The sequence below is a fragment of the Notechis scutatus genome, chromosome 16, assembly GCF_049901735.1.
Source record: "Notechis scutatus isolate UNSWTSFEM ecotype Mainland chromosome 16, rNotScu1.2, whole genome shotgun sequence".
Taxonomy (NCBI): Eukaryota; Metazoa; Chordata; class Lepidosauria; order Squamata; family Elapidae; genus Notechis; species Notechis scutatus.
Genome location: NC_142024.1, coordinates 2433194 through 2453941, shown reverse-complemented (window position 1 = coordinate 2453941; position 20748 = coordinate 2433194). Strand labels below are relative to the sequence as shown.

General features: G+C 46.3%; 1 protein-coding gene across 5 annotated transcripts; it reads right to left on the bottom strand.

Moving 5' to 3' along the window:
• Positions 1–608: 608 nt before the first annotated feature.
• On the bottom strand, positions 609–20684 carry PANK4 (pantothenate kinase 4 (inactive)). 5 transcript variants are annotated; one of them, XR_015745471.1, is made up of 19 exons: positions 20396–20684; positions 15847–15929; positions 15062–15270; positions 14712–14895; positions 14262–14354; positions 13454–13607; positions 13003–13184; positions 11821–11902; positions 11303–11403; positions 9680–9835; positions 8954–9066; positions 8158–8245; positions 7216–7367; positions 6400–6455; positions 5668–5717; positions 4582–4652; positions 3123–3223; positions 1818–1886; positions 609–1309 (listed from the first exon to the last, which is right to left on the bottom strand). XR_015745471.1 is itself a non-coding variant. In XM_087944426.1 (19 exons), the coding sequence occupies exons 1-19, from the start codon at positions 20556–20558 to the stop codon at positions 1090–1092; spliced, it is 2361 nt and encodes a 786-aa protein (XP_087800552.1). In that variant the 5' UTR covers positions 20559–20684; the 3' UTR covers positions 609–1089. The 5 variants fall into 5 exon arrangements, 3 of the variants coding, with proteins under 3 accessions (XP_087800552.1, XP_087800553.1, XP_087800554.1); XM_087944426.1 differs by having other exon boundaries at positions 4582–4686; XR_015745470.1 differs by having other exon boundaries at positions 879–1309; positions 3123–3201; positions 4582–4686.
• Positions 20685–20748: the final 64 nt, after the last annotated feature.

Below are 20748 nucleotides of genomic sequence, written 5' to 3'. Positions count from 1 at the left end.
AAAAGGCCTCAAATGGGTCGAAAATCAGCAGGGAGCCGCCCAGTGCAGGGAAGGGGGGGCGGTGGTGGGGATCGCATGCACCGTGCGCAGGGGACATGGGGGTGCTGCACGCACTGCCTTCTGGGTGCTGGCATGCGAGCGCACGCACCATTTTCAGCACAGGAGTCCAAAAAGGTTAGCCCCCACTTGGCCTAAGTTCTAATCCAGGGGTCTTCCAACCCGACAGCTTGAAGACTTGTGGGACTTCAACTCCCAGCATCCCTCCTCCTCCAGTCATGTTTAGCTCAGGAATTCTGGGAGTTGAAGTCCCACAAGTCTTAAACTTGCCAAGTTTGAAGACCCTTGTCGTAGTCAGTGGTTAAGGTGGTTATTCTTAGGAGAGGCGTGTGTGTGTGTGTGTGTGTGTGTGTGTCCACTCTAAGCATCCTCTTCCCTTCAATGCACGTCCGTCCCAAAGGATTCTGATCTTGTCAACATTCATATTAAAAACTTTTTGGAGCAGGAGTACATACGGTCCTTCTAAGAACGAGCCCAACTCCGCCTTTTCAAACCGCTTTCCCTTTTTATCCTGCGAGCCCGTAAAGTAGAGAAAGAACCAAGATTCCTTCATCTTTTCAAAATCTCTATTTGATCTTTTTGCCATGTAATCGGCTAGTTCAAATTTAAGCTAAAATATAGATTATATATAGATATATAGATTTTTAAAAAAGCTTTTCAGGACATTTCAATACAAGCATCTCACACGCACCCAAAAAAAAAAAAAAAAACCAACCCTGGGAGGGGGGGGAAAAAAGGAGGAAAAAAAAAAATCAAAACTTCCGCCGTCAACAAATGTTGCATCAAATCCAGGGAAACACAGACACGCATGCACGCACGTGGAGGGAGTGATAGCTGCTTTCTTTTAAAGTCACCAAAGCACAATATAAATACAGAGGGGTGTGTGTGTGTGTGTTTGTGTGCGCGCGTGAGAGAGAGAAAGAGAGAACTCGTTTTCCCCTGTGGTAATAAAAATACATTCTTTACAATTAAAATTGTAACTAGTGCAAGTCCTTGGCCAAGCCAAATCGCTTCGTCTCTGCCCGGAGTTCATCAGGAGGACCTGAGAGGCAGCTCGTACTTGAAGATCACGCTGAATATCTTCCCGCCCAGGCGGTCGGCCAGCCAAGAATTCTTCAGCACCGCCAGCTTCAGGCTCTCGCACTTCAGCTTGGCGTGGTAGTTGGTGTGGATAGCCCGGCCCATCCCTTCGATGACCACCAGGTCGGTCTTACGCTCTCGCACCAGGCTGGCCAGGCCCTTGTCCAGGCGGCTGTGGGAATCGAGAAGGTGGGGGGGGTTAAACGACTGTGGAAAGGGAGCAGGGGGCTCAAATTGTGTTGCCTTTTTTTTGTTTGTTTTATTCATAAGAGGTTTTTTTTTTCTATATAAGTACAAACACTTCATCTTCCATTATTGCCAACCTGCCTTCCATGGAGGACCTGTATATCCTGCAGGAGGAGTCCAGAAGAGGGCTGGGAAAATATCTACTGACCCCTCACACATCCCGGACGTAAATTGGTTTCAACTCCTTCCCTCAAAACGACACTATACAGCATTGCACACCAGACACAGAGGGGGGAGAGGCCACGAGTATTTGCACTCCCAGAATCCCCCAGCCAGCAAGGCCACAGGAAGGAGCTTGGGGGGTGGGGGCTGAGCTTACTTTCAGAAGCCGATCAGCCTGGGGAAGTCAGCCATTCAGGCTTCAAACCCACGGAAAAGGCACCGACTCTTATGCTTATCGTTTTTATTTTACAACGACCGGCAAGATGGCAAACCTGAGGTCCAAGCAGGGCGAACTGGAGCCGGTCTGGACCAAGAGGAGCTTCTCTTCCTTCAGGGCAGTTCTAGAGAGAGACAGAGAGAGAGAGAGAGGAGGTCAAATTGCAATACTCCAGCCCAGGGGAGAAGTGTGCAGCATCGGAGTGCAAAGATGGCTAGAAAGACCGGAGGGGTCTCCGTAGGAAGCAAACGAGGGGGAAGGAGAGAGACACGTCGGCTACATCAAGGCTGTCAAACTCGTGGCCCAGGGGCCGGATGCGTCACATGTCGGTTATGTCGGTTATGTTTGAACATTTTGATCTTCGTCTAACAGAGGTTTCCTTTAACAAACTTCGCTCCATCTATTATTTGTGTATAATGAACATTGACATTTCTGTTGGGATCTAAGCGCCGCCTTAAATCCTGCACACCAATTACCACGAAAGAAATTCTATCCCAGGAGAGGATTTGATCTTAAAAACCCAGAAATATAAATACTTAAAACATTCTCAAATCATTCACCCATATAAAATTAATTACAACTTGTCCATTTCTCTGAATTTAACTAAAGGTTACATCAAAGGAGACAAGCAAAACACAGAAAAGCCCAGGAAATTAATTCAAGACATGCAAAGAGGTTGATCTGTTAGCATTAACTATAATTGTTCGTGTTTTACTTTGTGAGGCTACATTGCCTGCTTATCTAGAATATTTTTCATTACAGTCAGGGATCAGAGCTGTCAAATTGATTTTGTAAACTAAATAAAAGAGATTGAAACACTGTAAAAAATAAAGATATAAATTATTTGATCAAGAAGTCAACACTAACTTTATTGAGTAGCTAGAAGCATTCGAGAAAACACTGAACAATTTTTAAAATAGAAGGGGTCCTATAATTTGTTTTAATTCAGTGGTTATCTAAGACTTAGCCCTAGGAAGGTGAGCACGAATAAATGAAAATAAGTGTATTTATTATCTTTATTACTTAACACTGTAAATCATAAAATCAAGATTTTATTCCTTCTCAGACTTCAGACTAAGAGTTATTATATCCGTTTCTGATTTGGAAGCAAATGTGTCATTTCTCCCAGTTGCAGTGGAGTTGTGTTATGACATCATCCCGATGTCACTGTGTCTCCTTAATATTAAGAGGAGGCGACTTCTTAATAGTTGCCTAACTTGACTTAGTAAGTTCTTCTCAGTTCCCTTTATTGTCAAAAATTACCGCCTTAGACTGAAGCATTCTCAGGCTGTGAATTTAAAATGTCCCTCCCAAGGCAAAAACTTTCGAGCCTTCAACCTTTGTTTCCACCAATCCTTACCGAATTACACTGTCCATAGTCGCAATCCTTTCCGCCACAAGCAAGGATTCGTTATACGTGACGTCATTCAGAGCAGGACCTGAATTGCAAGCCAAAATAACCTGGTATTGCAAAAGAGAGAGAGAAAGAGAGAGAGAGAGAGAGAAAGAGAAAGAAAAAGAGGGAGAAAGAAAGAGAAAGAAAGAGAGAAAGAGAGAAAAAGAGAGAGAAAGAGAGAGAGAAAGCAAAGGACATTTTGGAGATAAGTCATTGTAGGTCATACAGGGAAGTTTGAGCCATTTTAAATAGGAACTGAAATATATTTAGAATGAGGAACCCCGATACAAGTTTTTGGGGAACAAGCTAAATTCCCAGGCCAGTGGGATTTCTTTAATCTTGGCTTGTGAGACAAGACCACCAAATACATCTGATATTATTGTTGGGGGGGGGGGGGGGGGAGGTTTGGCCCAGAAATGAAAAGAGGTCACGCCTTCACTACTACCCGGAAAAAGTTTACAAGACAAGAGTTGGCACCCCAAGAAGAATTTAGGCAGAAAATTAAACTAGAAAACCGCCTTGCCTGTTCCTTTCTTTTGGCCACGTCCTTGTTAAGTGTTAACTCACTGGCAAATAATGGATATTGGGCTGGTATCAATTGATCACTGAGGGTTTTAACTACCTGTCTCTTCCTCCTCTTAAAGCCAACTCCCTGGTGGAGAAACCCCCCCCCCCCATTTCAGTTGTGGCAGAGCTGCAGGGGACCCTGGCCCCCAAAAGAAAAGAGACAAGGTTTTGGGTCTTGTGCTGCGAGCTTTGAGGGGGAAGAGATGAGGCCGAAGAAAACCTCTTCCCTTTCTAAGTCGTGATTCTGACTAGCATCTTCCACAGAACTAAGTTATCTGGTTGAAAAGTCAAAATCAAGCTGGTATTTCCACTAGTTCTTTTTAAGCTGGGATGAAACAATATTATCCTTTTTTTAAAAAATATAGTAGCTATAAACATACTAGCAGTTCCATTTTTTCTAATCTTGGGTGCTTTCCACAAGTCCCATCAAGGGGGCCAGAGGAAGATTGACTTGCCGGCTGCAGAAAAAATGGGCCGGCAAGGACAAGTGTCGGGGTGTGCGAGGCCTGGCTACACCTGTCCAAAGGTAAGTAGTAGGGTAGCGCCACCCTCCACCCACCTCCACCCTAGCTTAATTTCCCCCCGTGCACTCTGGAGTGGGCGGGATCTTAACTTAGGGCTTATTTTGGGCGCACGTGTAAAATTCAAGCTAGAACTTACTTTCAGGGTAGGTCGTATTTTCGGGGAAACAGGGTAGGCGTTGTAGTCATACCCTCCCACCCTCCAAGGTGCCAAGATGGAGAATGCTTATCTGGGGGGGCCCTTGTTTCCTCTTAAAACTGCCAAGCTGACATACAAAGCGTGGGCAGGACGGACCCTCGGAGCCATTTCACCCTAAGGCAGAGACGTTACTGACCTCCGTGCCCCTAGAGATCAATTCCCTAACAAAAGGGAAGACACCTAAGATGACATCAATTCCACTGTTATCTGCAAAAATTAAGGCACATTTATGAGCTGGGGCCTGCGAAAGGAAAGAGAGACGCATCAGAATAAGCCGGAGACAAAACAACGCTCCTCCTATTTGGCCACGGATTCCCTAGCGGCTTCAAGCCAAGTTATGCTGCTGGAGAAAGCCAACATCTGGGGAGAGACCCACAACCATCCCTCAATTTAAAAAAAAGAAATGTGAGAGGGAAATAATATTTCAGTCTCCTGGAATTTCTTGACTATTCTTGAATTTTAGAAAGTCTTTTTTTGTCATGCGAGACAAGGGTGGAAGAGTTGATGTCTCACCAAGGAGTTCCTTGGGGGGGGGGGAGACACGCTCTCTTCTGTTCTTAGACAAGAGCCCCCAATTTGGACGCTGTCACCCTCTCTCCCAGTGTCCACTCCAAGAATGGGGCAGCAGAGACAATGGGAGAATAACCCATGGCCAAGTCCAATGCAACCTTGTCTCTTAAAAAACGAACTTGGTTCGGTCCAGAAAGTCACTCTTACAGGAGATGAGAATTTGGTGGCAGGTTTAAAATTAGTTCAGTGTTTCTAAACTTCAGCAACTTTGAGATTTTTGGGAGGTGGGTGGGCCTTCAACTCCCAGAATTCCCCAGCCAGCCATGAATTGACACTGAAATGGACAGCCGTAGGTTGACGTTGAAAATTAAGCAGAAAGGGGACGTAAGTATTATCCAACATGGAATTTATTTTACCAATGGTTGGAGAAAAGGGGTGGAGATGAAGAACGTAATTGGCATTGTTAAGCAAATGAAATACCCAGACAACGTGACATTTATGAAGCGCTAAGTATTGTATTGAACAGAAAAATCAATACCTAAATTTAAAAATAAAGTTTGCTGAGACTGGGGAAACACTGGACTAGCCCACGGGTTTCCTCTCCTGCGCAAAAGGATGTATAACCTGCGAGATCCTTCCCTCTATGCCTCCTCCTTCTCCCCTCTCTGCCCAAATAGGATCTCCAAAATGGAGGTTGGAGGATGGGGTGTACCTTGAGCCGTTGCACCCATTCACTGTACGAATCCTCAAGCCAAGGACGCTCTGGGCATCAGCCAGGGGGGAAAAGGGGAAGGGAGGAAAAAGAGAGACAGACAGACAGACAGACAGAAAAAAAATTGAACACGATCAATGGTCAGAAGAACTTGGAACTGGGCACTTCCTGGAAAGGAATATGCTGGGAAGGTCAGGCCACCTGATCCATCGGCTAAAGAAAGAGTTGGGTTTTTAGAAAAGTAAACCTTTTGCAGAACATCTCCAAGGTTCGGTTTGAGAAAGGGGTATCCCCACACACTCTACCCCTCTACTCAACATCCAGAGATCAAGCAAACTTCTCTAGAAAGGCCAGCCAATGTTTCACAAGCTTGAAATGCCTTCTTGCAAGTTTGAAACAGCTCTTTGAACTTTTTTACAATGAGCTTTGGAAGGCCTTTCAGCTTGGACTGGAAGTTGTTTTTTTTTAAAAAAAAAAAATATTTATTTGCATCCCAACTATCAGAAAACGGGGAAGCCAGATTCACTCAACCAACCGGGTTCCTAACTTAACTGTGAGTAATTTCCCATAACAACCTGTGGCAAGAAAGGGCGTAAAACAAGACAGGATCCACTTAACAATGGTCTCGCTTGGCAGTGGGAATTGTGGGCCTCGATTGTGGACGTAAGTTGAGGACTCCCTGTATCGAAAGAAGGCTCTTTCTCAAATTCCCTTCTCCTCCCACCCTGGTACCTTGTAATTTTTCCTTGGCTTCTTCGAATCCAAACTGGGGCTCCGTTTCGAGGACGCTGGCAGTTGAGGAAAAGCAGGAAGAGAGGGAAAAAAGAAGAAGAAGAAGAAAAGAAAGAGAGAGAACAGCATATAGGTGAGAAAAAAACAACACCAGGTACCACAGCAAAATTTCCTGCTACTCTTCTGCGGGAATTTAAAAAAAACCAAACACAAACTAGAATTTCCTGGGTGGCTTTGTAGGGGTTTCCCAAGGGATCAGAATAATGCTTCTGATGACTAAATCATGACTAAACGACATATAGATTTCAAACCAGAATTGTTTTTACCAGGCATCACATCACAGGGTTGTGACCAAGGGACGATTTCTACATAAAAGCGAAATGCCCCTCATGCATCATCACAAAATCTCCAGAACCGTAAAGCCTACAAACTTGAACATTTGGCCCGTTGGTTCCTCTTGGCTTCCAGGGAGTCACTAAGAAAGGATTTCCCCGAATGACCATCAGAGCGTTTAGAGTATTTCCTATGTTATTATTATTATTATTAACACGCTCTGATGCTAAGGAGCTCTACTCCTCCCCCTCCCTACCTGAAAAGAAATATCTTCCCTTTTGGGACCCTCTGACAAGCCAGATTCGCTTAACAACGGAGTGACTAACTTGACTGCAGCGACTCTCTTAACGACGGTGGCTAGGAAGGTCACCAAGATGGGCCCAAGCTCATTTTAACCACCGTTTTGCTTAGCCACGGAAGTGCTGGGCTCGCCTTGCGGTCGTCAGGCGAGGGAATTCTGGGGCCCAACCCCGAGAGACTTACTCCGAGACGGCTTTGGCTCCCCAGTCGAAGACGTTCCCAGCCAGGAGACCCTTCACCAGAGCGAACTGCCTCTCCTCCCATCCCAGGGAATCCAGGGACTCAATCACCCCCTGGTAACACCGGAGTGCGATGCCGTTTTCCTTCTGCTTTATCTGAGAGAGAGAGAGAGAGAAAGAGAAAGAGAGGGGGGGAGGAGGGAGGGAGAGGGAAGAAGGGAGAGGGAGGGTTAGTCTTCCCCAGTGGCAACTGAGCCTCTTGAGCTACAGGAGACAATAAATTCATTCAGCTTCCTTCCAAAAGGATTTTTCCATCTCTTCCTTCCTTCCCCTTTCCCCCTTCCTTCCTTCCTTCCTTCCTTCCTTCCTTCCTTCCTTCCTTCCTTCCTTCTTCTTCCTTCCTTCCTTCCTTCCTTATCTTTCCTTCTTTCCCATCTCTTTTTCTTTCCTTCCTTCCTTCCTTCCTTCCTTCCTTCCTTCCTTCCTTCCTTATCTTTTCCTTCTTTCCCATCTCTTTTTCTTTCTTTCCTTCCTTCCTTCCTTCCTTCCTTCCTTCGATCTTCCTATCTTCCTTCCTCCCTCCCTTCTTCCTCCCTTTTCCTTTCTATCTTTCTTCCTCCCTCCCTCCTATCCTCCCTCCCTATCTTTTTCTTCTTTCCCATCTTCCTTCCTTCTTCCGATCTATCTTCCTCCCTCCCTCCCTCCTTCCTATCTTTTCTTCCTTCCTTCCCACCTTTTTCTTCCTTCCCATCTCTTCTTCCTTCCTTCCTTCCTGATCTACCTATCTTCCTCCCTTCCCTTCCTTCCTTCTCCCTTTTTCCTTTCTATCTTCCTTCTTTCCCCTCCTTCCCTTCCCCCAAGGAGACGGGGAGGGGAAGCAAAACTGAGTCAGGGCTCAAAAGAGATCGGACCGCCCTCCAGGGCAGCGAGGAAGAGGAGGCCTTACCTTGGAGTAGGGATCAGGGAAGTTAAACTCATTCAAGCAGTGTTCCCTTGTATCCAGTAAACTTCTAACTGTTAGGGTGCCGTATGCGCTGAGAAGGAAAAAGGAGGAGAGATAAAGTCCGTTATATTATAGAAAAAGAAGATTCTTCTGCTTTTAAAAACCACCCCTGGCTTATTTCTAGCAAATTTTGCTCTCTCAGTAGCTCTGGCCAGGATTTGTAGAGGAAGAAAGATGCTATCACAAACATCGGAGTTTGTTTGTTTGTTTTCCATTTTGCTCCTCTTATTTTCCTTTTTATTAACACAACCAGCCTGCCTTACTTCTTCGTAAGTTAGGGCACATTCTTGCTTTAAATTAACAAAAAGCCAGCTAGAAGACTTTGGCCACAGCCCCTGAACCGGCAGCAGGGCAGAATAGGTGAAAATGGAAAAGAAATAAAAGAATCATTAAATAGGATGATCTTTTGCTACAAAACTGGCAAGAATAACCAACCCCTTTCGGCCCAGAAGACTGCAAATATACTGAACTATGGCCAGAGACCAAGGAACTGGCAAAATACAGTATAATCTGGCCAATTATAGTACGATATTTTTTTTAAAGTAAAAGAAAAGCAGGAATTATGATGGACAGTGAGAAGTCGACAAATCGGCCAGAGAGAGGAGTTGGCAATTATGCTATTAATATTAATTAAGCTAATTAAGGTCTCTTGGCTTGAGCAGGGGGTTGGACTAAAAGACCTCTGAGGTCCTTTTCTTCTCCCCCCCCCTCCCCCAAGAAAGACCCAGCCCCAACTTACAACGGCTGCTGTCGGAGTGTTTGAAGTTTCTCCCGGTATTTGTGTCGGAATTTGTCGGCTCGCTCAGCTGCATCGACCAAATCGGGTTGGCTGGCTGCGGCACGTTTAGCGACCTGAACGAGAGAAGGAAAAACTTGATGCAGGTGGCTGTATTAAATTCCAGATTCTTCATCTAGTTTAATGGGTTACCCCTCCTTCCCTCCCCCCAAAAAAATCTCCTTTTCCTTAATTCCTAATTGTCCCCCTAAAATGCTTCAAGAGATTCTCCTGCCTGTCATGGTTTTGGGACAACTGTGAACTGAATGACTGAGAAGATTTTAAGCTACACAATTTGGGGTGAACACCCTTGGAATGGTGTGAGAGTAGGAAGGGATTTCTAGAGGGGGAAAAATTGCAGACTACAGGTAACCCCGAGGACACAGTGTAAACCTCCAAGTGGCCTCAAAGACCCTATAAAAGGATGCAAATGACCAGCTGTCTGCAAGGAATATAAATATAATATATAAATCTTTCCACTCTCCATCATCCAGTCGGAGCTGAGGAAGCTTCTTGGATGAGAAGAGAAACATCATCAAAAGAAAGAAAACCAGAAAGTCCAGTTGCCTCCTGAAAAAAGCACCTTTGGGGCGGCTCCAAGCACTTGTGATCGGCTCCTTCCTGGGCTGTTGTGGCCCAGGGGGGTGGGTGCATCCCCCACCTCCATCCTCACCGAAAACGGATGCTTACCCCATCCAAAGACTCCTCAAAGCACGAGAGCCAATACTGCCGGGCCAGGATGTCGTCGGTCAAATCTACGGTGTCGGCGACGTAAGTGGAGGGATCCTGCAGCAAAGGCAGATTGACCAGCATCCGCTCCAGACGATCCATTTCCAACATGTCAAACTGGAAGAAGAAGAAAAAGGAGGAGGAGGAGGAGGAGGAGGAGGAGGAGGAGGAGGAGGAGGAGGAGAGAATGTAGCGTGAGCAGGATGGTCATATATATCTATATCTATATCTATCATCTATCAATCTTTCTTTCTTTCTTTCTTTCTTTCTTTCTTTCTTTCTTTCTTTCTTTCTTTCTTTCTTTCTTTCTTTCTTTCTTTCAAAATCAGCGCATCCAAAGAGGAGCATGGGGGGAAAAAGAAGCTGTGCTTTTGCAGGCATTATAACAGCGGCGGGAAACTACAATGCAGGAGATGTGTCCATGTTAAAAAAAAAAGAAAGGATAAAAATATGAATATTGGCTTCTGCAAAGCTTCATTGGCTCTCAGCTGGAAGACTCAAACTTTGCTCCCCTTCTACAGAAAAGGCATTAAGAGTTCAAGAGAGACAGTCCAGTGGTTAAAGCACCAGGCTAGAAACCAGGGGACTGGGAGTTCTAATCCCGCCTTAGGCCTGAAAGCCGGCTGGGTACCTTTGGGCCGATCACTAGGAGACTGGGGGGGAGTTCTAATCCCGCCTTGGGTATGGAATCCAGCTGGTGCCCTTGGCCCAGTCACTCTCTCCCTCGGCCCAGCCCTCACAGGGGGGTTGTTGTGGGGAGACCAGAGGAGAAAAGAGGAGGGATTAGTTATGTTCGCCACCTTGAGTTACTTATAAAAAGAAATAAAGGCGGGGTACAAATAAATAAATAAATAAATAAATAGAACTTTGCAGCTGTGCCTGGTTTCCCTTCCTCCCCCAAATCTCAAGCCAAATGGGGGCCCCTCCCTTCTGTATGCCACGCAAATCATCTTGCACAAATAAAACGTCGGCTGGCCTCTGCTTGTTTTCCCCGGCCTCCTTTCCGCCGTCGGAGGCCTTCAGGAACTTCTTCTTCTGCAGCCAGCAAGGCCTCTGGAGCCAATAACTGAGCTCTGGGTCGATCCAGAGCTTTTTTCCCAGCTGCAGAGGCCTTCGGGGAAGCCTTGCCAGCCTTGCCGGCTGCAGAAGAAATGGGCCGGCCAGGCAGGTGTCGGGGTGTGCGAGGCCTGGCTACACCTGTCCAAAGGTAAGTAGTAGGGTAGCTCCGCCTCCTCCATCCCCACCCTTTGCTTAAATTTTACCTGTCCACTCTGGAGCGGGTGGGATCTTGCTTAGGGCTCATATTGGGCGCACGTGTAAAAAAAAAAAAAACCAAGCTAGGACTTACTTTCAGGGTAGGTCGTATTTTCGGGGAAACGGGGTAGGAAAAAAAAAACCCTGCAGGATTCTGAGATTGTCTTGCTGAGAAGGCAGATGTTTCCTGTCCAAAGAGCAAGAGGCTCCTGGCCGGCCGTTTCCCATTGTTCTAGGCAGGGCTCATCCTGCCTAGAAACCACCAAACCGGGAGGTGGGGGGGAAGAGCTATATTTAGGGGAGTGGGATCGAGGCGGTAGGAAGACTCACGGTGCCACTTCGTTCCCGCTGCATGGGGCAAACGTCGGGCGACGTGCTCAGGAGGCCCGAACTGCTTGCGTAATTCTCTCCCCAGCTGTATAAATTGGGATCTTGTTTGCAGGAAGGGGAAGAAGAGAGAAAGAGAGAGGGGGGGGGGAATATAAGATATTCCAGCCTATGCCAAGGTGGTTCTATTTTTTTTTTTTTTTTAGTTATCAGCGTTTTTTTTTAATTTTCTTTTATCTTTCAGGGAGACAGAATATTGAATGGGACGAAGACGACTCCCAGTCACACATCCAGACCCGCTTCAAAGCTTGATTCTTGTTTCAGAAACAGATTTCAGAACCGAGAGAATGAACAGAACCACGGGGTTCCTTTTCCCACCAGAAATTTAACACAACCCCGGAGGAGAAGCCTCGCAGGGGCCCTGGATCAAAACGGGAGCTTGCAAATATCCCAGAATTTGGGTTGCTTGTCCAGTTTTGTGGGGAGCAAGGGGGCCCAGGGGAGGGAGGGGCTGTACTTACTGTCTTGCTCTGCTCCTTTTAAGAAAGCCCCTATGGCTCCCAGGTAGCCTTCATGCCTCAGAAACAAGGCCTGGACTTCACCCTGCCGTAATACGAAACACGGTGTTGGCAGGAACCCCCGAGGAGTAGCTGCCCTACATTTACAACGCTGAGCAAAAGGCGTGGAGGTTGCTTCAGACCAAAACCCTGAGGAGAGTAACCCTGTTGGGGTTGACAGTACAAAGGGTAAAAGAATAAAAAAAAAACCAAGGAAGGCTCTGCAAACGGAAATGGGACAGGACCAGAAAACGAAGGTGTTCATTTTCTTAGCAATGACTAAGGCAACCCGACTCATCCTTTTGTGTTTTTCCCTTTAAGGCATCTTTAAGTTCTTCCTCTGACACGGAGAAATTTAATCATCGTTTAACGACCCCATAATCCCTTGCGGGGTAGAACTTGGGCAACTGAATGGAGCTAGCAGAGCATTTTAATGGCCGGATGCCCTTCCTGTTCCCAGAGTGGAGTTTTTTCCCCAGCAGATATATTCCCATTGTTCCCCGAGGGAGAAAGATCTGCCTCTACCTAGGATTGAACTCACAGCCTCCTGACTGTGAGGCGAGAGCTCCACCTCTAGGCCACCGCACCACTCCCATGGAGAAATTTAATGCAACAGGGAAAAAGCAACATTTATTTTTAGCAATAGAAGAGTATTTGTAGCTCGGGGTTGCTCTCTGAACTTGGATTTTTTTTTTCCTGCAGACATTTCATTACCAAACTAGGTAATATCATCCGTGTTCGAAGGGAGAGAGGTTGTGGAGAGGAGGAGGACTGTGGGGTCCTTGATGCTGTCTGAACTTGGGGGTTTCCTTGCAAACGTTTCATTACCAAACTAGGTAACATCATCAGTGATACAAGGGAAAAGTTTGCTCTCTCTCCCCCTTCTAGCACTGATAATATTGCCTATTATGGTAATGAGATGTCGGCAAAAAGAGAAAAAAAACCAACCAGCTTAGAGAGCACCAAGGACCACACATCATTTGATTTGTCTAAATATCTTTACAGAGGTCTACTTCCACGCCACACAATTCGCCCATCCAGGCACAGAAAACAAAACTATACCCTCCCATTTTCACTTTGCTCTGCCCTCACCCCGCCCCAGCCTGCCAGCCTGCTAGAAGATTTCCGATTTAATTTCCCCGCTACCTTGGAGAAGAAGTTAATACTGTAAGTGATGGTTCGCATGGTGACGGGGTGACCTCGGATGAAGAAGCCGCCAAAGTAGATTTTGTCCAGGTTGTGGAGCTTGGCGTGCAGGCAAGCCAGCTGCCCGATATCGTTGCTGATCATGTGCAGCAAACTTTTGGCCATGTCCTCTTTAGAAAAATCTGAGAAGGGCACAAGAGAAGAAGGGATCAAGCCCCCAACCACCACCACCACCACACAAAAGATGCGAATCAATTCATGGAAGGGGGCTGGATTTTATTCGGAATGAGATTCGGGGGGGAAAGAATCAAAGAAGGGCCGTGAGATTTGGAGTTGGCCGCTGACCTGGAGAATGGAAAAATAATAACAGAGGCCCTTCATTTTAATGGGCAGGGCGAGGCAACCCCCGGGTTTGAGTGGACCAAAAAATAAAATGTCGGCAAACCCTAACCTTTATCCACCGTGGCAGATTTTCCAAAGCTGCTGGCGATCAGGTTCCCGCTAAGCCCGAGGGTTTGATACGCCCCGCCGTAGATGTCCTTCACCAGCATGTCGACGTTGGTGTGTTGGCCCTTTGAAGCAAGCTGCAGCAATTCATCAAACTTCTAAAAAACAAGACAAAACCCCAAAAGTTTGTCAGATGAAGAGGCCGTGGAGGAGGGATATTTCTTTTCTCATTTATGTCGTGAAATCAATTATTCAACTATTTACCAAGTCTGCACTACCATTACTGTTCATCTTCTCATCACTCCTTATCATCCATCTCCTCCCACTTGTGACTGTATGACTGTAACTTGGTCGCTTGTATCCTTACGATTTATACTGACTGTTTCCTAGTGTGACTTGATGTGACTTATTGTGCCCTATGACTATCATTAAGCCTTGCATTTTATGATTCTTGACTCTTGACTCTCTCTCTCTCTCTCTCCCTTCTCCCCCCACTTCTGAGTGGTCTGGAACTGCTTACCTTCTCTTTAGAGAGAGAAAATCTCCTTGCTTCTAAAAATCTAGCCTGGGAGCTTTTTTTCCTGATGAGCTAGCTTTCTAAAACGCAGGATGAGAACCATTGGAAAGTTAAGTCTTGGGGTTTAGGCGTGGAATTCTCCCAGCAACACAGAAAGCAATCGGGTTTTTGCTCAGATTTCTGCCCCATCCTCTCTGTTTCTCCTACATATCCTCTACACACACACACACACACACACAGAGAGAGATATATATATGCAATTAACCTAATCCATCACTCAAATGCTGAATATTACCTTGGTTTTGGTAAGCAATGCTCCGAGGCCCCAGAAAGTCCCGCCTCCGATGGAACTTCCGCCAATCCACTCAAACTTATCTTCCGTTTCCACCTATCAAAGGAGCAGATTCTTGCCTAAATCTATTTAGGTCCAGAAGGGCGGAGCAGCCTGGGGTTGAGTGGGCAAGCGGATCTATTCTTATTCTATTGGGGCACCCCGACGGTTTCGGGATCAAAATTTGGACGCTTGGCAACTGACTCGCGCTTACGATGGTTGCAGTGTCCCAGCAATGCCCTTTTACGACCGGGCTAGGCTGCCAGGATCCGCTTAACAACAACAGTGGCAGGGAAAAGCCGTCCAATGGGGCAAAGCTCACTTTAACAAACGTTTCACTCAACAACAAAAGTCTGGGGCTCCGCTGTGGTCAAGGGTTACCTGTTATGTCGATTAAAACAATGGTCCTCTCACCTTGACGATCGAAACTCCAGAGCCAATATTAACCAGCAAGTAAGGGAAAATGTGAGGATGGTTCATCTGAAACCTGAACTCGGGGTCGGCATCCTTCAGGTAGACAAAGGCCTCATGGGGGATGTTCTTCAGGACAAAATTGCACCCCTTAATGAGACAGGTCATCACGTCTTCTTTATCTAATCTACCAGGAAACCCAGGTGAGGAAAACAAGAGGGCTGTTAACAGCTGTGGAACCAGCTCAGGAAAGCGACCTGTGAAAAGGCCGGCGGAGGAGTCACCCGGGCTGGAAGCTCGAAAAAACCCATCGCACAAAGACCCGGGGGGTCTCCCTGGGCGCTCGCACTTACTTTAATCCCAGCTTCTTCTCAATAAGTTCCTTGAATTTGTACGCACCACCCCCCGTGGCTTTGATCACTTTCGTTTCGGTGTTGACGAGGTGGTCTTTGATGAAATCCAAGCAGGCTTCGATATAGGTGTTCTCGAATTTAATGAAATGCAGCCGGGCCGTGATCTCCTCCTGGACGGTGATTTCGTAGGGAGATTCGGATTCGGCATCCTTCGGGGGATCGACAAAACAGAAAAGGTTCAAGAGATCCCTAGGCCAGCTTTCTTGCACAGTGGGAAAGCGAGGTGATTTCCACACTCAATCCCCACAGCTTGACGATATCTGGACTTCCAACTCGCAGAATTCCCCAGCCAGCTGGCCCAGATTCCACTGGGTTTTAAACAAGAATGTTGAAAACTAGCCAACTGGTAGAGGGGAAGACTCTTAAAGCTCAGAGGTTTGGGGCCTTTGTTATCATATTTGGACCCCTTTGTTCATCTTTGAACTGAATGGAGATAGCAGAGTGTTTACTGGCCGAATGCCTTTCCTGTCGCCAGTGGGGAGTTTTGTGCAGCAGATATATTCTCATTGTGAGAAATATCTGCCTCTACTTAAGATTGAACTCATAGCCCTCCTGATTGTGAGGTGGGAGCTCCACCTCTAGGCCACCGTACCACTCATATTTGGACACCTGGGCCATCCTAAAATGTTGGTTGGCGCCTGAGCCCCGGCGTTTCCTGCTGCAAATCTCTCAGGATGCCGGCTTTGAGATTCCTACCAATAGGTAAAGGAAAACAGGGGTCTTACCTTGCACGACTGATCGAAGGACTGCACCCGGGCCACTTTATGTTGCACTGTGGAGTAATAAGCCAATTTGGCCAACGATCCTCCTGTTGGCAAAGGCAAAGCAGGATTGAGAAAAAAGCAAAAATTTGGGGCACGGTTGACAGGACTATCTTGCAAAACTCAAAACTATTCGGACCACGGGAGAGGGAGCATTGGCCCCAAATGCCTTAAGAGGACGAGAGGCTCAGAGCCAGACTCGCAAATACACCCTCCTTCTTGGGCAATGCCAAACCAGACATCACGAGTCTCAGGAGGTCTCAAGAACTGGGTTAAATGGTGAACAGCGGTCTCTATTTATCATCATCATCTTCTTCTAACGACCCCATAATCCCTTGTAGGGAGGAGTCTGGGCAAGTGAATGGAGCTAGCAAAGCGTTTACTGGCCAGATGCCCTTCCCTGTCGCCAATGCGGAGTTTTTCCCCCCAGCAGATATATTCTCATTATGCCCAGAGAGAGAGAAATGGATCGAACTCACAGCCTCCTGATTGTGAGGCAAGAATCTCTATTTATGCCTATTGGTAAAGGCCAATTCAATTTTCCATGTTCCCTCATTTTGCTTTCTTGTCCATTAGGTAGAAAAATATTCCTTCCTTAGAACATCACAATTTCTGGAAACTTTTCAGGGTTTATCAACTACGGGCATCTTCCAGATGGGTGGACTCCAATTCCCAGAATTCTCAGCAATGCTGACTGGGGGATTTCTCTTTAGCTCTAGGTTGGATCTCTCTTTGAGAAGTTCCCATCCGTTACTTCTGGGTGTTGAAGTCACCGAGATCTCTTTCCTCTTAATTGCATTAGCCCCTTCCTTCAGCAATCAAGCAAAACCTCGACTTGCCACCGTTCATTTAATGACCATTCGAAATTACAACGGCCTAGGACCATTTTTCACACTTACGACCATTGCAACATCCCCATGGCCACGTGATCAAAATTCAGAGGCTTGGCAACTGACTCGTATTTATAATGGTTGCAGTGTCCCAGGATCACACATGGTCCCCTTTTGCAACCTTCAAAATCAATGGGAGAAAGCCAGATTTACTTAACAATTGCAGCAATTCACTTTACAATTGTGGCAAGAAAGATCATAAAATCAGGCAACTGTTTAACTCAGCAACAGAAATTTGGGGTTCAATGAGTCTTCGTAAGTCAAGAACTACCCTGTATATAAGTAGAGAACAAGGAAAAAGAGGGACGATCTTTGCTTTTAATAAATTCACTTAATAGGATGTTTTTTCCCCTGCTCCTCATCTGATTCTCCACACTGCCAATATTGAAACTTGTGGTTTTTATCATGCACTGAATCACAAGCAAGCCTCCAAGTTCCACTAAAGCAAGCCAGCAGTTAAGTCATCATTCATGTTCGGCAAACACGGGACATGGGTTGAGAATTTTAATCAGAGACATGTACATTGCACAGATAAATATTGCACAGAATAATTTATGAGCTGCCTCATAAACTGTGGGTGTAGTAGGTAAGAGCCATATATATCTATATACATAAACACACACATGCACAGAGGAATTTTAATCAAGATAAAACACACTGAAAGGGCATGCGTGGGTCACACTAAATTGTGCTTGGTAACCAAAGCACAACGGGGAAAAAATTCATTCGACATACACATCTTTTGACTCTTCACAACATGTGATCAGCCACTGAGCCCTCGCAGAGAAATACAGCCAAGATCTGATGCTCAATTCTTTCAAGCTAGCAGAAATTGAGGTAGCCCTCAACTTAGGACCATAACTGAGCTCCAAATTTCCATTGCTAAGTGAGACATTTCTTAAGTGAGTTTTGCCCCATTTGACAAACTTTCTTGGCACAATTGTTAAGTGAATCTGATTTCCCGGTCGACGTTGCTCATATGAAGCTTGCAAAGGGGGATTATATGACCTGGGGACGTGGCAACTGTCATAAATATGAGTCAGTTGCCAAGTATTTGGTTTTTGATGAGGATGGCCACGGTCGTAAGTGTGAAAAACGGTCATAAGGCACTTTTTTCAGCGCTGGTCATTAAATGAACTGTTGTAAGCTGAGGACCACTTAATGAGGGAATTAAAGCCATAATGGCTGGACGGATGGAGCAAATTCAGCCAGAGTAAGCCGTCATATTTCTAGATCAGAGCAGAAAAGCGAAACTTCAAAACAAGCCCGTCATGTCGGCCTTATCCTGCTGTGCCCTTAACTTTCCTGCCTCCTTATCGCCAGGTGCCAGCCACGTCAAACTCCAAGGGAATACTTGCCACGAAATGCCAACAGAAAAAGCACAGAACCCGTCCTCTGGGACATTTCCCATCCTGTAATTCTCTACCAGAAATGCTTTGTTGACAGCCAGCAAAAAAAAAACCAAAAACAAAAACCAGACAATGAAAATGTCAGCCTCGCTCACCAGATGCTTTTCCTGAATTTTGGCACATTTATACCCCCACCTTTCCATGCTTGACTACATAAAAGTTATTGTTGTTAACCAAGTCAGAATTAGATCTCCTAGCTCACAAATAAAAGTACGTAAATCAGCTTGGAAAGGGGAGGCATTGTCTTGAAAATCTGTCAAGTAGGGAAAGAGGCCTCTGAGCTCCATTTTATTCCGTTGGCCAACTTCTTGTGTTATTGCCTTGACTCTGGGTTGTATCCAGGTAGGTGAATTGTTATGCCAAACAGAAAAACTAGCAGATGTTAAAATAAAAAGCCAAAAAATGTTGCACTGATCCCTGTGACACGGGTCTAAAACCGCACAAGACTTGGCAGGGTTCATCCTATATATAGCTGGAGCTGCTTCATGGCCTGCTGAATAAATCACAATTGAGTACATTCCTCACCACGGCTTGCAAACCCATCAACACCCATTAAGCAAACTCTAAATGCACTGCATTTGCTCGCAGCCTTCCCAAAAACGTGGCAAAAGGCGAGATCCCATTTATCTTTCACTAGTGACCAACTCAAGTAATTTAGGAAGAGAAGGGAATTCTGAAAATAAACCAACTAAAGGAACACTACTTTAAAATAAAAAAGATTTATATAGCTACTTCTTTCATTCCCACTTTAATTTGGGGCAAAGCATTTGCACATCAATGCAAAACTTTGAAAAGCGCAGGGCATGTTTCTAAAACCAAAGTGTTATGCGTTAATGTTTATTTACTATTTACGGCCAGGCTTGAATTGCAGATTATCTGAGAACATAAATTAAAAATGATAGATAGATAGATAGATAGATAGATAGATAGATAGGATAGATGTAGGTAGGTAGGTAGATAGATACGATAAGTATGATAGATGAAAGTAGATAGGTAGATACAATAGATATGATACGATAGATGGATGATATAGATAATTGATACAATAGATGATAGATTTAAATAGATGATAGGTAGGTAGGTAGATAGATGTAGGTAGGTAGGTAGATACGATAGATATGATAGATACGATAGATGGATGATATAGATAGATAGATAGATAGATAGATAGATAGATAGATAGATAGATAGATAGATAGATAGAATTTTTTTAAAGAAAGCTATTTCCTTCCTGGCTTCCAGGAGACTCAAAGCCTAACATATGGCCTGTATTTGGAAACATGTTTCTTCCAAATTTCTGGGGGTTATTATTATTTTGGGGAGGGGGTAATATTTTTTATCAGTTTCTTTGGGGGGGAGGGGGAAAGGAGATATTTTTCTTGACAGTCCAGGAAAAATTTAAAAGCTCCCCTTTTGGGGGGCTGATTGGGGTATCTACCCACTCACCCTAAAAATATGAGGGGGTTCTGAAGGGTTTGAAGGAAATCTCACTAGGCCCAAAGAACAAAACTGGCTGTTTTTTGGGGGAAGGGGAACAAAAATAAAGGGGAGGGGCAAACAGAACTAATATCCCCCTTTCTCTTTCTCCCCATCGAAAGGCGGGGGCAATTTTGCTAATAAGACATTATTTTCCTCCCTCTGGAAAAAGAAGGGAGTCATAACCCCCACCAGACAGCATTGCTCCCCACACAAAAAAGCACCCCCAAATTCCTGCAAAAAGGGGGGGCATGGTTGGAGGGGGTCTTTCCCCCCCCTCACAAAAAAAGGAAGCTCCCTCAACCTCCCCCCACACACAAAAAACACCCAGGATTTGTTTATACCGTCTCCCTGTTACTCCCCTCCCCCCACACCCATCCAGTCCTTGAAATCCAGAGGGACGCTGGTCTTCGTAGTCCTCGCCGGCTCGAAACCTTGGCCGAGGGCGAGCGCGGAAACTAACGCTCCCATCGGGCGCCGCGCCACCCGGCCCGACGCAAAGCACAACGGGAGTTGCCGTCCGGCGTCGCCCTCCTCGCCGGTTATCCCTATGAGGCGCGGGACTGCAAGTCCCGGCGTGCCTTGCGCGGCGCCTCCGTTCTCTGTCGCCGCCCCCCCCCCAAACCTTCGCTTCTCTCGCCGCCGCCTCAGTGAGGGAAAAGAGAAGGGCGAACGGCGGAGGCGGCGGCAGGGAACCGGGAGGGGTTGGGGTGGAGAAGGCGCCTTGGCCGGGCTTACCGATGTCGATGGCGAAGCGCTTGGCGTTCTCCAGGTTGCGGAAGATCTCGTCCGGCGGCAAAGTGATGCTCTTGTCCAGCCGGCCGCCTCCGCCTCGCCCGGCCCGCTCCGCCATTTTGGACGCATCGACCCCACTCGCTGCGCGGCCGGCCTCGTTAGACATGCAAATTTATGCGCATACGTTTTGCATGGTTAATATAAAGGGGGGGAAGGAAAACAACGCAAAAAAAAGAGGCGGAGACGCTCAGCCCTGCCCTCGAGTGGGCGGGGCGCCGAGTGGCCCCGCCCACCACCGCCTGAAGGTCCGCCCACTTGCTTTTAGCTTTAACCCTTTAAAGCCCGGTAGGAGACCT

What these genes read in the sequence shown, in the direction of transcription:
- PANK4 (XM_087944426.1), bottom strand. Translation starts at nt 20,558, where the DNA reads ATGTCTAACGAGGCCGGCCGCGCAGCGAGTGGGGTCGATGCGTCCAAA. An exon ending in CATTGCTTACCAAAACCAAG is followed by an intron (nt 13,608 to 14,261) that starts GTAATATTCAGC and finishes CTTGTTTTTTAG; the next exon opens with AAGTTTGATGAATTGCTGCA. An exon ending in AAAAGGAGCAGAGCAAGACA is followed by an intron (nt 11,404 to 11,820) that starts GTAAGTACAGCC and finishes CCTGCAAACAAG; the next exon opens with ATCCCAATTTATACAGCTGG.